The sequence below is a fragment of the Prinia subflava genome, chromosome 2 (genome assembly GCF_021018805.1).
Source record: "Prinia subflava isolate CZ2003 ecotype Zambia chromosome 2, Cam_Psub_1.2, whole genome shotgun sequence".
In the NCBI taxonomy this organism is placed as follows: Eukaryota; Metazoa; Chordata; class Aves; order Passeriformes; family Cisticolidae; genus Prinia; species Prinia subflava.
In genome coordinates, this window is record NC_086248.1 from 15,510,576 (window position 1) to 15,525,447 (window position 14,872).

The 14,872-nt window shown below is 40.4% G+C and overlaps 1 protein-coding gene across 2 annotated transcripts in view; it reads left to right on the forward strand.

Moving 5' to 3' along the window:
• The first annotated feature begins 2,357 nt into the window (after positions 1–2,357).
• Positions 2,358–14,872, forward strand: part of MBOAT2 (membrane bound O-acyltransferase domain containing 2) — a 93,241-nt gene continuing 80,726 nt past the window's right edge. The window contains exon 1 of one of the 2 annotated variants that reach the window (XM_063425166.1): positions 2,358–2,541. In XM_063425166.1, the coding sequence (XP_063281236.1) occupies positions 2,470–2,541 (72 nt within the window). In that variant the 5' untranslated portion in view covers positions 2,358–2,469. Of the gene's footprint in view, positions 2,542–2,827; positions 2,963–14,872 lie in introns of those variants that run through there. The other variant, XM_063425174.1, reaches the window with a different exon arrangement.

Below are 14,872 nucleotides of genomic sequence, written 5' to 3' on the forward strand. Positions count from 1 at the left end.
TAAATCCAACCAACATTTATGCTGTGATATCATGAGTTTGTTTTCAGGCATTTTGTTAATTGGAAATAAGGAGTTCGTTCAGTAGGTCAATTCTTTGCTGCCAGTATTTCATCAAAGCATCAGTAATGGCACCTCCATGGATTTATACAGATGCACCAGAATAATTTCTTGTGATTAGACTGATTCAGAATTAGGTATCAGCCTTTTCAAAGCAGCTCTTTTCTGGCTTCATTTGAGAATGTTTAGGGTAAGTCTTCCAAAGCTTTCTGTGTGTAGATATACATCTTCCTAAAAAATCAGATGAAGTGAGCTGTGTCTTCACATACATAAATATATATATAGTGTAATGCAGACTGTACTGAGCCTAGTGACACTGCACTCCTGTGAAGTTATTCACATATATACACATCATTTGCAGGTTTAGGTTTAGGAGACTGATTCAGAATTCATTTTTGAAAAGTTTGGGGGTTTTTTCCCCTTTCTGAAAGCAGTTCTTTCTGCTTTACAAGAACATGATGCTATTGCTTCTGCAGCTGCAGACGCTACCACAATTGTAATTGCCTGTCATGCAGTGAAGAAATCTAATTAAAACCACTTATTTGCACCTATTAACCAGTCTCTTCAAATTCAGACAAAAGACCTTACTACAAGCTAGAACATAAGTACAGAGTGCAGTCTGCAATTCAGTAAGAGAAACAACGTGTGTTTTCAGATAATTACACTTACCTCCATTTTCCTATTACCAAATAGCATTAACCATGAACTTAAATGGTTATGTAAATCATTACACTGGCCACTAATCCAGACACAATAGACTGCTAGTAGGACATCGGACAATGCATTTCATCTTTTCCATGCTTAAAACTGTGACATTTTTTGTGTTGAGGGCAAATTTCCAATTGTGTTGTGGTTTAGAAGTCCAATACACAAAAATTTAAAAAATGTTTGATAAACTGCAAGGCATAACTTGCAGTTTTATCTCAAGAGCTCAAGTGTTCTTAGGTAAGACCAGAATATTCCTTCGGAACCTCCTTCACCACATCTTTTAGAACAATTAGTATTTCAGTTATTTCATAGGGAAAAAAATCTACAGAAAGCTCTAATTTAAATAGGCAGGCAGGGCAGTAAATCAGAATGGTTTCATAAGTAGCCTACTGCACAAGCTCATCTGGTAGAGTTTTCTGCACTTCCCTAATGTGATGCCTTCACTGAGGTGCTGACTCTGTTTCACACTGGATGGTGTTGACGGGACAGGTGGAAGAGTTGTGCTGTGCACAGTTCAGTACTGTGGCCATCACCACATCACTTCTTGCTTTCTTCAATGAAACAGCACTGCTAGACTGAACCCACTGAAGAAGTACTGGTGTTTGTACCATTTCATATTTCTGTAATTAAGAAATAGGCCAGTAATAAACTAAAAACTGTATCTTATGGCCATGATAGACAGACTTCCTGAAGTCCATGGGTTGGTGTAAGAACAGGTTTCTTTACCCCATTTTTGTGCCAGTTTTTCAGGGTTCCAGGCCACCCTCATGCCCAGTGTGTATCCATCACTCATTCAGCCCTGTGGATGTCCCTGCTGAGGGCCCATGTAACCGTCTGAGGGTTCGGAGCCGGACATAGGCTGAGCTCTTCATTGCCTCAGCAGGTATCTGCACCCACACGGTGTGGGGCTACCCTCAGCGACAGACACCTCCTCAGGAGCCACCTGGGCCGCTGGGCACCCACACCGCCGCACCGCGCTCCCTGCCCGGCTGTCCCTGTGGCCGGCTGTCCCTGCCCGGTGTCCCTGTGGCCGGCTGTCCCAGGCTGGCTGTCCCAGGCCGGCTGTCTCCGCCTGCCCACCCCGCGCAGGGAAGCGCCACTTCCCTTTAGGTGCCCGCATCCATCACCCACCCGCGCCCTCAGCGCTCACCCCTCGCACCTGGGCGCAGGTCAGCGCTCAGAATCACAGAATCAGGTAGGAAGAGACCCCGAGATCACCGAGTCTTGTCCATGAGAGAACGCCACTATGTCAACTAGACCAACACTGACTGGTCTTTCCTTAAACACCTCCCGGGACGGTGATTCCACCACCGCCCTGGGCAGCCCGTTCCAGTATCTAATAGCTCTTCCTGCGAAGAAAGTCCAACCAGACTGTCCCCTAGCGCAGGCTGTGATGGGGTGAGGCAGCGCGGGGCCCTGCGCGGTACCTGCGCGGTGCGCGCAGCTCCCACCCACCCTCAGCGCGGAGGGGCCGCCGCGGGGCCGCCTCGTCCCGCCCAGCCCGCCGCGGGGCGGGGATTGGGCGAGCCCGCCCGTCACTCCGCGGCGGCGCCGCGCAGCGATTGGCCGCCGGGGCTGTCAGTCATCGGAGGGACCGCGCCCGCCCCTTGTTGTCACGGCGCCGTGCGGGGCTGGGGCCGCTCGCGCCGCCGTTGTTGCCGCCGCCGCGGGAGCCCGGGCGGGGAGCGGCTCCCCGGCCTCGCCATGGCCACCAGCACCACGGGCTCCACGCTGCTGCAGCCCCTCAGCAACGCCGTGCGCCTGCCCGTCGACCAGGTGAGGATGGGGAGGCGCCCGCCCCGCCGCCGCTCCCGCGGGCTCGCCGGGGAGGGACCGCACCGCGCCCCCGCTCCGCGCCGTCCTGCCCCGCCCCGCCCCGTCCCCCCGCGGCCCCTCCATCCGTCGGTGGGGCCGGGGCAGGGCGCGCAGCGCCCAGAGCCGGGGGCGGCCGCGGTTCCCCTGCGCACCCGCGGGCGGTGGGGGCGCCGGGGCGGCGGCCGCGCTTCGCGGGCAGGTGCGCCCGCTCCGCGCCCGCCCCGCCTGGTCCAGCATCCCGCCCGCATCCCGCCCGCATCCCGCCCGCATCCGACCCGCTCCTGCCCGGCCCTGCCTCGCCCCAACTTGTTGGCATCGTCGGTCGGCCAGATGTGGATCCGCAGCTGGGAATGGGGCCGGTGTCAGCGCAAGGGATGCAAAGGTTGGGTAATAATTGCAAATGCAAAGCAGGGCGCTGCGCCTGGATGCGCCTGCCAGAGGGGTTTACACACGGTGTTAAATAATGTGCGCCGCACACAATGCTGCTGGGAATTCGTATGTGCTTTGTAGGCTGAGCGTTTCACTGGTATCTATTGTCCGAGTGATAGAAAAATTCCTGAAGGCTGTTAATCCTGGTGTCTTCACGAAACACGAGAAGATTACAAAATAAGATTGGAAAACTGAGGTTTGCTGAGTTTAATCGCTGAAGTTGAACCAGAATGGTTTTTTATGGGGGAAGTGGTCTAGACCTCCTAAATCTACAGAATATTTATGTATTTAGGAATACATAAGAAAAGTAATCTGAAGTAACTCCTTATATAAATTTTGTAGCACCAAGAAATTTCATGTTATGGATTTTTTTTAATACTTCATTCATGTACATATGAGTGAAACACATCAGAGAAAACAGTCTGTGCTTCAGCAGAGGCAGACTTGGATGGCTTGGTTTTACAAAATGCATCTAATAAGTGAGAGAAGTAACTGGAAATGAAATATAGAGGAAGGAGCATGCCTAGTGAAAGTATTTTAGAAGTGACTGAGTTACTCATGCTTATTTTTTCTTCCTCCATTCCCTAGCTATTTGTTGGAATGGAACCACAGTTAAGGATATACATGAAAAAGTACCTTCTAGAAAGCTGGTGAAACAGGCAAGTTGAAATTGAGCTTGCTGTGATGGAATAGATACTGGGCAGCCCTTGCAGTGATACCTTTGCCTGGGATCAATGGCACCTCATGGCTTGGTGCCTCATACTGCAGGGGGTAAGCTGCTCTTGCCAGGTGCCATGTGTTCCTTTCCATAAAATGTGCACCTTCTACAGGGTACTGTAAGACACATCAGAGTTGACCATCTTTTTGTGGCATGATGCTGGGGGTGTGTAGTTTTCTACTCATATTAGTAGTCATAAATGTAATTGTTTTGTGACAGTGAGTGGCTACTACCAAAATTGTTTTACTATTGTGGGTATGGCATTTTGGTGATAATGAAGTTACTTTTTATCAAAGCCTGGAAAAATTCCCTGTATTGAATGTTTTGCAACAGATGCTCCTGTAGAGCCAAGAAGTTTTTATAAAGTACACTTGGAGCTCTGTTGGAGCTTTTGGGAATAATCACGTTGAAGGGTGGCTAAACATGTAGTTTAGAAGATTTGTTATAAGTAGCTGGAAGTTAGACACACATTGTTTTTAGACAGCAGTGGAGTGGACATAATATAGGTCCAGTTGTGTATGAGGAGCACTAATTGTGACTGGAGTATGAATTGAAGAGCTTGAAAATTATGCTGCACTGAGGAAGAAGGTATCTATTAAAAAAGCAAAGCTTTTTGCAACCTCAGCTCAAGATTCTATCTTGATAGTAAGTTTGTAATACAGAAAGAATGTGAATTGTGTTCAGTGTAATCAAATCAAAGGGAGTGAAGGAGATAATGAGGGCAGGGAAGAAAAAGAAAGTGCTGATACTCTTTGGTGTGTTTGTCAGAGATTATGCATGACATTTGGTGATACTATAAGCATATTCAGAATGAAAATGTAGCACTGCTTTGAAAAAATAATAGAAGAATGAAGGTTTTTTGGTTAGTACATTGTTTCTACTACTTGCTCCAAATCTGTACTATGACTACAGTCATACCAATATAGCAGCTGCTTGAAATAGGCACTCTGGTATAATACCAGCACTCAGAACTGCTGGAGATCAGTAGGGTGTTTTTTCTCCACTCAGTTTCAGTTTTGACCACAAATAGATACTAATCTTTATCCAAAATGTTGCTTAAATTGTGATGTAGGTTTATGCCATTGCTATCTAATTATCCTGCTAAGGCATATAACTCTTGCAAGACAATTTGAGGTAGCATGTGTCCATGTTGCCTTAGTCTCTGGCATTCAAGTAAATGAATGGAGAACCTTCCCTATTTGGCAGTGGATGGAAGTAGAGATTTAAATTCAAGGCGAAGTTGCTATCTCTAAGATTAATCAATCAGATCCACATCTCTGTGTGGATCAAGTGTGAGAAATTGATTACTTTTTTACTTAATGCTTGGCAGAACTAGAGGCAGAGGTTTGAAAATGGTGTTGGCTATGTGCAAGTTGGAGGTCAGTGCTAAAGATGAGGGGTGAGCTCCATCAGAGCCATTTGACACAGCAGTCTCCTTTATGTGCCCAACCGTATTGCAGAAGAAAAGCTTTGTTACTTTAACAATTTGCTATTCCCTGACATTTTTTTCTTGGAACTAGAGTACTAGGTAGCTAAAGGAATGGAGAAGAACTAGTTTTCTGCTTTTGTGTGTATCACCCAACAAGGTATTGTGCAGTAAACTTGGTGTTAACCTTTCCTTTGGCTCTCGTTTTGTCTTGTGCCAAGTTAACCTAAAGGGCTACTTGGAAAAGTGATGTGTTCTTTGTAGGCTTCTTGGGCCAGTTTTTCTGTTGTTGTTTTCAGTCATTTGATGAAAGGGAAGATGCTCGGTGTGAGCAAGAACCTACATCAAACTTACCTTTCTTCTGTATTTTGTAGTAGGAAAAAAGTCACTGCTTGGGGATGAAGCCTCATAGAAACTGCTTCCTTTCACATCTTGGAGAATGTAAGTTGGCTGCTCAGAAAGGGAAGCATTCTGTCAACAGCCGTGGCACATTAGATCCTTAAAGTTAATGAATGGGTGAATAAATATTAATGTGCTGCATATTCCTTGTGTCTTCTCAGGGGACAGAAGGAATAAAAGTAGCCATGTCCTTCCCACCTGGACAACTTCCCAAGAGAAGTATGGGAAGGTTTAGCATAAAAACTGAGCTGCTACAGTATCACATGTTGGACAATACGTTGAGGTTCCAACTTGAATTATTTTATTGTAGTTACATCTGTCACCAAGCTTTATATCTTTCCTATCTGTTCTTGTGTCATGTTTATGCCTCTGCTGCTTCTTTCTCTAAGGTGAAGCCTGACAAATAATGTGTTGGACTTCAATCTGTTTCCAGTTCTATTACTACCTTGCTGATTTTCTATTGACAAATGGCTTATCTTGATGATGTATCAGCTTACTTGTAATTAAACTGGAAAGACTGAACAAAGCTTTGACAATGATTCTAGGAGAGCAAAACTTTCTTTTTGGCTTTTTGGTCTCTGTGGGGTTAGGGGAGTTCAGAGAATAATCATTGCTTTCACTGCTTCCACCAGAGGGAGCAAAATTTTTTTACAGAAAATGAATAGAAATTATAGGAGCTATTTCTGCCCTTCATTTGATGTAGAAATAGATAATTTGTATTAGAGGAATAGTTAAGCAGGGGAGATAGGAGGCTGACCATGACAATATGTGAACATCAGCTTTTTATATGAGTTGTCTAAGAGATTGATCTTGAGATCATGAAATCTGAACTAAATGATTATCAGTCTGAATTTCAGTGATTATCTTCTAGGTAAGAACAGGAAGAATGTGGCTCCAACTACTAACAGTATAGCTATGTGAAGATATGTGGACAGAATAAAATGTCATGCTTATGATTATGCACTTGACTTAAACTCCAGGATGTAAAAATAAGCATTGTTTTTTCAACAGAAGAAAAAAAAATTCTGTGCCATTTCCACACTTTTCTTGATTTTTTCCCAATCTAGTTTTAGCTTTTATTTGGTTAAGTTTGCTCATACATACAAATTTTGACATGACTGCCATCAATCTTCAAAGAATCTAAATTGACTTTTTTATTAAGAATGGACATAAAAATCCAAGTCTTCCTAAACATGAATTGCATAAATCACAGCAGCTTCCTTCATTTAGTGGTCATAAGCCAGCTTGCTGTACCTTTATGTAATTTTCTGCATATGTTTCCTTGTACAGAGAGTTGCCCAGGTTAATTTCATCATGCCCTTAACACACTTGGTTCCACATTAAAGCACTGATGTACGTTGAGCCAGTGTTTCACCTTTAAGCCCTCAAGGAGAATGGGCAGGATGTTTTTTCCTTGTATATGTCTATTAAATATTTATTTCTTACATGCAGATGATGTAAGAAAGCAATTTAGCAATGTTTTCTCTTTTATTTTGATGCCTTGAAGGTGAGCACAGCTGTAATTTGGAAAAAAGGCAAGGCTTGGAAGTGGGGTAGGGAATTTTGCTGAGAAGCATTATGCGCCTGATTTGCCTGCAGGGTACATCTGAGTATGTCTCCTAGTTAGATCTGTTATTTCACAAAATTTTAAATGGTAGGGATGCTTTATCATCCCTTGTTTTCTGCCAAGACAACATTACGTAGCCTCCTGAGGGCTGAAATATTTTAGTTAGATAAAAGCCTTTTTGTCTAAACATGGAATGGATATCAAAATGTTTGTCCTGTATAACTGTCCAGAATTTAGATGGCCTGACATTTGGGTGAAGCATTATCAAACTAGAAAAAAGAATAAAGTGAAGAATGTCCCAAGTTGTCTTCTTTCACCATTGGTTCTTAGACCCTTTTGTATGGTTGTGGAACCCAGAGCAGCTCGTTACTGATTTTTCAGATATGACCCAGGAAATTTATAAGTAATAGATGTGAGTAAGATTAGCATCCATGGGTGTGTAAAATGCAAACACTGAAGACAAGGGAGTGGTAGGATAAGCAAATTGTGCCCCTGTTTTGCCCTGTACTTTGCTTATGTGCTGCTGGGAGCAGTCAGGAGAGTGAAGAGTGGATGGCAAAACATGATCTTCTGTGATGATAGACAGGGACTTGAGTTGATGAGAAAAAGCTGGAAGTAAAGTTCTGTTCTTCATTCTGTATGTGCTGTTCTCAGTGGCTGAATGTTTAGAATTGTTTGAGTTTGCTGGCCAGGTTTTTAGTGGTTTCTTAACTTTTCTTTCAACTCTTGGAAGGGAGGGAATGTATCATCAGAAGGGTCCTCTGCAATGACACCTTTCCTAGGTTTTACTGTCAGTGGTTAAGTGTTGAGTTACTCAACAAACAATAGGTAAAGAGTCAACTCTGCAATGAAAAATACATAGAGCAGGATGAAAGGGTTTGGATAAGAGGAAAAATTGACAAGAGGAAGTGACTATCTTGAAGGAAGAGGTGAAATCTGTCATGAACAGAGTTGGAAAAGAAAGCAAACACTGGTTACAGTGTTAAAAAAGATTTATTAAGTGATAGAAAGATTTAGTGCAAGATGGAAATACATCTGTTATTAAGGTTCATGTATACTGTTGTGAGGATGTAAATTAGAGCTGCTTTAATTCTTAAATATTTACAGAAGCAGCAGTGAATTTTCTTCTCACATGCATTCATACTGGGTATGTTTTCTTCAGTTTTTTGCAGTCAGTGGAAAAATTCAAATATGATTACACCTAAGGTTTCTACAGTAAACACCTGAACTAAGCATTCTTTACCTGAACAGTGTAGAGTCACCTGCTTTGTTTTGTCACATTGTTTTTCCATCCTTATGCAAGTTGTTGAGGTGGTGTAAGTGTGGACATTCACCTGTGCTCGTGACAGTACAACCCATTTCTGAATCCAAAATGGGGTTCAGAAATTGCTATGAAAATACTGCAGTTCTGGGATGTTGAAAAGAACTGGTGGAGTGCTCAAAGAACAGTCTAATAAAGAAAAAGAGGAAGGCATAAGGAAGATAACAGGAGTCACTTTTTACAGAGTGCATGGTTACCACTGTGTTGCTTTCTGTTTCTGAAGGGTTTCTGCTGGAAATCTCTTGTACCACAGCTGTGTTGGTCTTTTCTCTCCATGGGCTTTTTCTCGAGTACTGTGCTGACTTTAAGCAAGAGTTCTGAGAACCAATAAAACTGACATAGATGAGTGATCTTTATCATTCAGTACTCCTGACATTTGTTGACTTTTAACTCATGTTTACCTGTTCTTGTGTTGACCTAATGAGGCACTGTGATACATCCTTTGCAGCCTTGATTACAGAATGCTTTCTTCATATTTATTATTTGACTAATGTGCACTTTTTCTGAGTAACCTATGACCATTTTTTTTCCTTGTTTCGCTTGAACTAGGGAGTTTAGACTGGAGTTTTATTTTCTCCTGGAAAGTGAGAACAACTACATGTAGCCAAGTGAAAACCTGTTTGCTTGATGTGTGCATCTTCACATTATTTGAAGTTGATATAGCTCTTCAGTATGGATATTTAATTTTCCTTCTTTCCTTTGGGAAATATTTTAAATTCAACATCAGTTGAATCAACATTGCTATCTTTTAGCACTTGTTTAAGTGAACAGATCTGTTCAAGAATTTCAATTTGTCTGCAAAATTAGATAAGTGCTAGTTATGCCTACTTATTTTAAGTGATCATTCTGGTAGCTAAGCCATCTTTTGCAAAGGAAACCTTCCATAGCTCTGCTTGTTATTCTGGAATAATATGTCCAAAGGTGAAGAAGCTATTTTGGTTTGGCTACACTGTCATGATTTTTGGAATTTTGGTGTTTTCTTCTATTTCCAGTTAAAGTGACCTAAGCTACACAAGATGTACTTATTCTGAAATGTGGCTTTTGAGCTTACTAGTTGTATTACTGCAGTGTTATGTTCTGTACTGTAATGCTACCTGTACAGATCATTCTTAACCTTGCTGACATGCCTTTTGGCTGAGTAATGCTCTTGATTCTACTGCTTCCTCTCAATCTTATGTATGTGTATAAATACACACGTATCTAAACCCCCCATTATTCAATTGACTAAGCATGTCATTGAAAAAGTGGACTGAAGGCCCAGACTAAAATGAATTGGGTTTTATTCTTCATGTGGAAAGGCTAGAAAGAATTTGAGCTTGTCACAAATCTTAGAATTTTAGAAGTTCAGTGATGGCTGAGATTTGTAGAAGGTCTACCCTTAGAATACATTAGCAAATCATTTGCTGTAGTGGAATTGAATGTAGGAGTCAGATAAAATATTTTAATATAGAGGTATAATTCTAAATGTTACTAAAATATTATTGAAAATGGAATTAATTTGAAAAGATGTAACATCTCAAAGTAGTGTCCATTGCTTGTAGAGATTGGTGCATACTGCAGATGTTTAAAGGGCTGCTGTTATGGTGCTTTGAGATGAGGCTTGGCTGATCTCATGAGGATGATTTCTGAATTGGGAAAAGCAGGGAGATAATAGACATGGAAGAATATAGACTGTGTTGAACAGTAGTGTGTTCAAGGGAGAGTGTAGTGAAGCCCTCTCCTATTTTTTTTCCTTCCCATGGAGAGCACTGAGAAGCTGACCATTTTAAAGATGAGGAACATTTGTTCTACTGGCTAATTGAAATCACTGTTGTGGTTACCAGATTTGTGCTTGCTACAAGGACAAGAGACTCACTTTCAGTGTCTCACACTTATTTTAAGATGTATTTCAGTTTCTCACATACCAGGAGAATATAACTGTAGTGAAGTAGATCTTAATTGAGAAAATTTCAGTTTCTGGTTGCATTTGAGAAAGCTCCATAGGTGTTGGTTATTTTGCTTTATTTTTAAATGCCTAGGAAAGTGAGTAGCTTGTAAAGTTTTCGCAAAATTTCAGACACTGCAGTGGTTCTCTGGGCTTGAAAATAAAAACTTTTTGTTCAAATACACATTTGAATACCCTGTATTTATAGAAGACACAGAATAGAAATTTTCAGTTCCCCTGGAGCTGCTAGATGGAGCTTAAAGATTAACTAGCAAAAAAGGATAAAAGAATATAAAAGTATGCACACAGGATGATAAACATAGCTGAAACTGTTGGATAAACAGATGAGGAATATAGTGGTTCTTTTGCAAAGTTGTCTCAAGAAGTAACAGCACATGCCCAAAAAAAAGTTCAAGGAAAGGCCACTTTAATATTGAGGCACTCATTGAGTATGATCACCAGAGACCCCTTTAGAAAACCCTCTAGGACTATAAAGGGACCATAAACCCTCTTCCAGTAGGAGACAGATGCATGCAAATCAATTCTAGGAAAAATGATGTTTATGTATTAGCTAGGAAGTACACTATAATGAATATGTATGATCATGATGGAATAAATACCCTTTTGTCAAGTTTCACACACACGTTTGATTAGAGAAGATATCTTCTGAAAGTATCCAGCACCGTAATAAAGAATGCCTGCTTTCTAATACTTCAAATTGTGTTATTTTCCAGCTGATTTTGTTACTGGTGTACTGCTGATGCATGTGACAGAGCAGAGATTTTGAGTTCATCTCATTATGTGCATGTGCATTGCAAGTGTGTGATAAAAGTCCATGGTTTTAAAAGCACAGTGACTGAATTGGTCTTTGTTTGGAGCTGTGTTTTGCCAACATAATGCTAGGCTGTGGTGTTTTGATGTTGTAAATTCTTTTTCCGTGGTAGTCTGAGATCTGCAATCCTTAACTGGCCAAACCAGTTTTTGCTTAACAGGAGCAAGTGGTTTAGGCCCTTATTGTTTCGGAAGAGAGAAGAAAACAAAACACACAAACAAAAAAACCCAAGCCAGAGATCTTAGTCTGATTTCACCTTTGAACCTAACTTGCATCCTAGATTTTGGGTATTCCCGTGAATAAATAGCTGTTTTTGGCAATTCATGATCTATAATGGGGAATTCTTAAGAGCCCATCAGAGAGAACACCCTTCAGCCAGTATCTTCCTATCCTTAATGAATTAGTTTTGGTTGTTTTCACTACAACATGTATATTGATGTTTTGTTTTACATCTTTAGTCATACAGTTTATCTTAGAGTAATTCTGAGTAATGATTAAGTAAGCTTTCTTTGAAAAAGCTTATTGGATTTGATGCTCATTTATCGCACAAACCAGATTACTATTGCCTACATCATGTTGTTAATTATGTGCTTTGTTCTCTTTAGCATACTTAAGAATTGCAAACTGGAAACTGGGAGTTAATACTGGAAATAGAAATATTATTACTAACCTCTGTCATAATTTGGTTTGATATTATGGACTGAAACCAGCTTGGAAAGGAAACATTGAGGATCTTATGTGTAAATCCTTTCAGCTGCCAATAAATTAATGGGAAGATGAAGTGGATGTGTGCAATATTAAAAAGCATTTGCCAGGGATGTTGATGTTGACTAACACAAATGGAAGCAGCACTTCAAGGAAGTGGCTGCTATTAGAAGGCTGTGCTTGGGGTTTTCATCTGAAAAAGTGTCCCTTCACACTGGTTACTGTATAAACAATAATATAGTCTTTGCTACAAAGAACACTGTGCCTTAATACAAACATCTCCCATGCTGGTATGATTTCAAAATAATCCCTGCTGCTTATTCTCCATTTCTTCATGTTTCACCCATGAAGCAAGGTTGAGACGTTACAGCAGGAGTGCTAATTAGTTATTTTTTCATCATGTAAGGCACTGAGTATTGATTGAATAAAAAATGCGTTTGAGAGCACTTTTGCAAGATTTATGATCCTTTTGGTTGAAAGAAGAATCTCGTTTCTTCCTATCATTCAGAGAAGAAAGGTTCTCTGAACTACTCTTAGTATCTGTCAACTTTATCAAATACCCTTGCTAGTATCTCTGAACTTCTCTTCCTGACATTTTCCAATAAATTGAAGAAAATGATCAAACAGTTTGATTTTTGAGCCTTGTAATGGAGTTGCTTTTTTCACCTTTACTGTGGAAAATGTTGTTTCCTTTTTTCACCCCTTTAATGTTAGTGCAGCAACTTTCAGGCAGTAGTTGGAAAATTGACATTGGTTTCAAATAATAGTCATTCTCATTCTTCAGTTCTTAGCTGTCTGGTATTAGAGATAATTGTGTTTATACTTGATGTTGTTTTTTATACTTGATGAAGGTTAGAAGTGGGATGGAAGAATATCCATCAATACTGCTGGCTGGTTGCTGTGGAGAAACATTAACTCCCCTGTATGTTATAACCAACTTTTAGTGAACTCTTGTGGATGTTTTTCATTCCTCAACTCATTGTTTTGGTGGGAAAGGGAAATAGTTTTGACTTAACTTGGAACAGTAACAAGAAAATAATGATGTTTAAGGAACAAGACACAGCTGATGCTTCATTAATTGTGATAAGGTTTGGCAATTTTTGACAAGTATGTGTCACCATTGTGGTGTTTGAAGAGGTTTATGTTTAAAACGCTGCTACTAAAGTGACCCTGCAGATTTGGAAAAAAACATTAAAGCTTTAGCTTTAAGGTCTTTTTAAGGTGTATGTACATTATTCTGTCTTGATCTCCTAGCTCTTGCAAAAACTCATCTCAAAGTGTTTTTGTAGTTCATATTCTATTTTTTTCCCCTAAAAAGTCTTTTTTTCTCTAATAGCCATAGAGGTTGAGAAGAACCAAAGGCTGGAGAAGAGGAACGCTGCTTAGTGCACCTTGCTCACTGGCCCTGTCAGATAAATGAGGAAACATAGGTCCTAACTTCTTTCTGTGGTAGAACAGAGACCCAAAAATTGCCATAGACAGGGAGACAAGTAATGCTGGTATCTTGCACCTCAGGAAAACTGAATTCCAAGGGGGAAATGTACCTTGGTGTGGCTAAGAGGAGGAATGGGAGTACTCCTAAATCTCTATCTGCAGAATTGCAGATATCAACATGTCCTTGACTGTTGTCTGTGAAGCATCTTGCATCTTAAACTTGTTTTAGACTCTGCACATGATCAGGTAGGCTTTAGTGCTTCTGCTTCTATCTGGATAATCTTTTTTCAAAGCCTGATTCATCAGCAGTAAGATCAGAAGTGCTGCCTTATTTTTTTTCAAGAACAACTTTAAGAAAACCCACAAAAGAACAAATAGACAAAAATCCACAGAAAAACAACCCCCCAAACAAAACAACCAAACAAAACGCCTGCATCAGCTTTAATTCATCCAAAGTGTTTTATTGAGGGCACAGGCATTCATTTCATTTTAGAGATTTGAATACTTATTTTTCTTCTTCTTTGAAAAAATAGGTTAAAAATGAGGAAATAGAGAAGCACCAGGACAAGGTAACTTCCAAAGAATTTGTGTGGGTTGTTGGCAGAAAGAGTAAAATGCAACATTGCTGAGTTATCTTTGGTGCTTCACCTGCTAGACCACTGTTTCTCTTCTGGAGTACTTTGTTGGAAATGTTCTTTGGGTGTCTCTCCATACCTTGCTATAGCTTGTAAGCAAAACTTTGTGCCATTGTGTTTCTGCTTTTCAGTGGATTGTTAGTAGGCTGTGTGGGCCTCTATGATTTACTTGTGCCATCCAGTTGGGAATAATCTGAATCAGTAAAATTCCTTCTCTGCCTTGGCTGCTGTTCTGTATGAGACAAATGCCTTCTGTGAAGTAGCAGGATTCTGGAGGCCTTGACTGCAGCAATTGGCTTTTGATATTAAAATACAGCTTATATGAAGAGGAAGCTGAGCCTAAAATCTGAATTAGTAGATAAAATTTGCATATATTAAAATTAGTTTTGTAGAAGAAATAAACTTTTCTTCTGTATTTTCTTTTTAATGTGGACTTAAATTTCTTTAACAACTTATTAAAGATGCTGTCTGTGTTGTAGAGTTGGAAACTTCCAGCTGTTCAAATCCAATGTTATGCTAGAATTTCCTCTTGATGATGAAAATCCTTGTGACAGTCAGTGACTTTTTTCTTTTTTTTTCTTTTTGTTAAGAATTGATTCCTGAAATACATTTTCCTTAGCAATAACTTTGTTTTTTTACAAAAGCATGGCATAAATTACATTTAATTCTTTTACAATACTAAAATAAATGTCTTTAAAAATTATATACTTTCTACTGACTTTGGCAGAGGTCGTGCAAATGGAGGATTTCTTATGTAGATAGCTTAATGCAGTTAATGATATAATGGATTTGTATTTTGTGTAGTTACTCCAAATATTAAAACTGTGAATTTGTATTCGTGTTTTACTAACACATTTGGCATGAGTTGTGCCTAGAAACTGCAGTGCTTGTATGACTAGTTT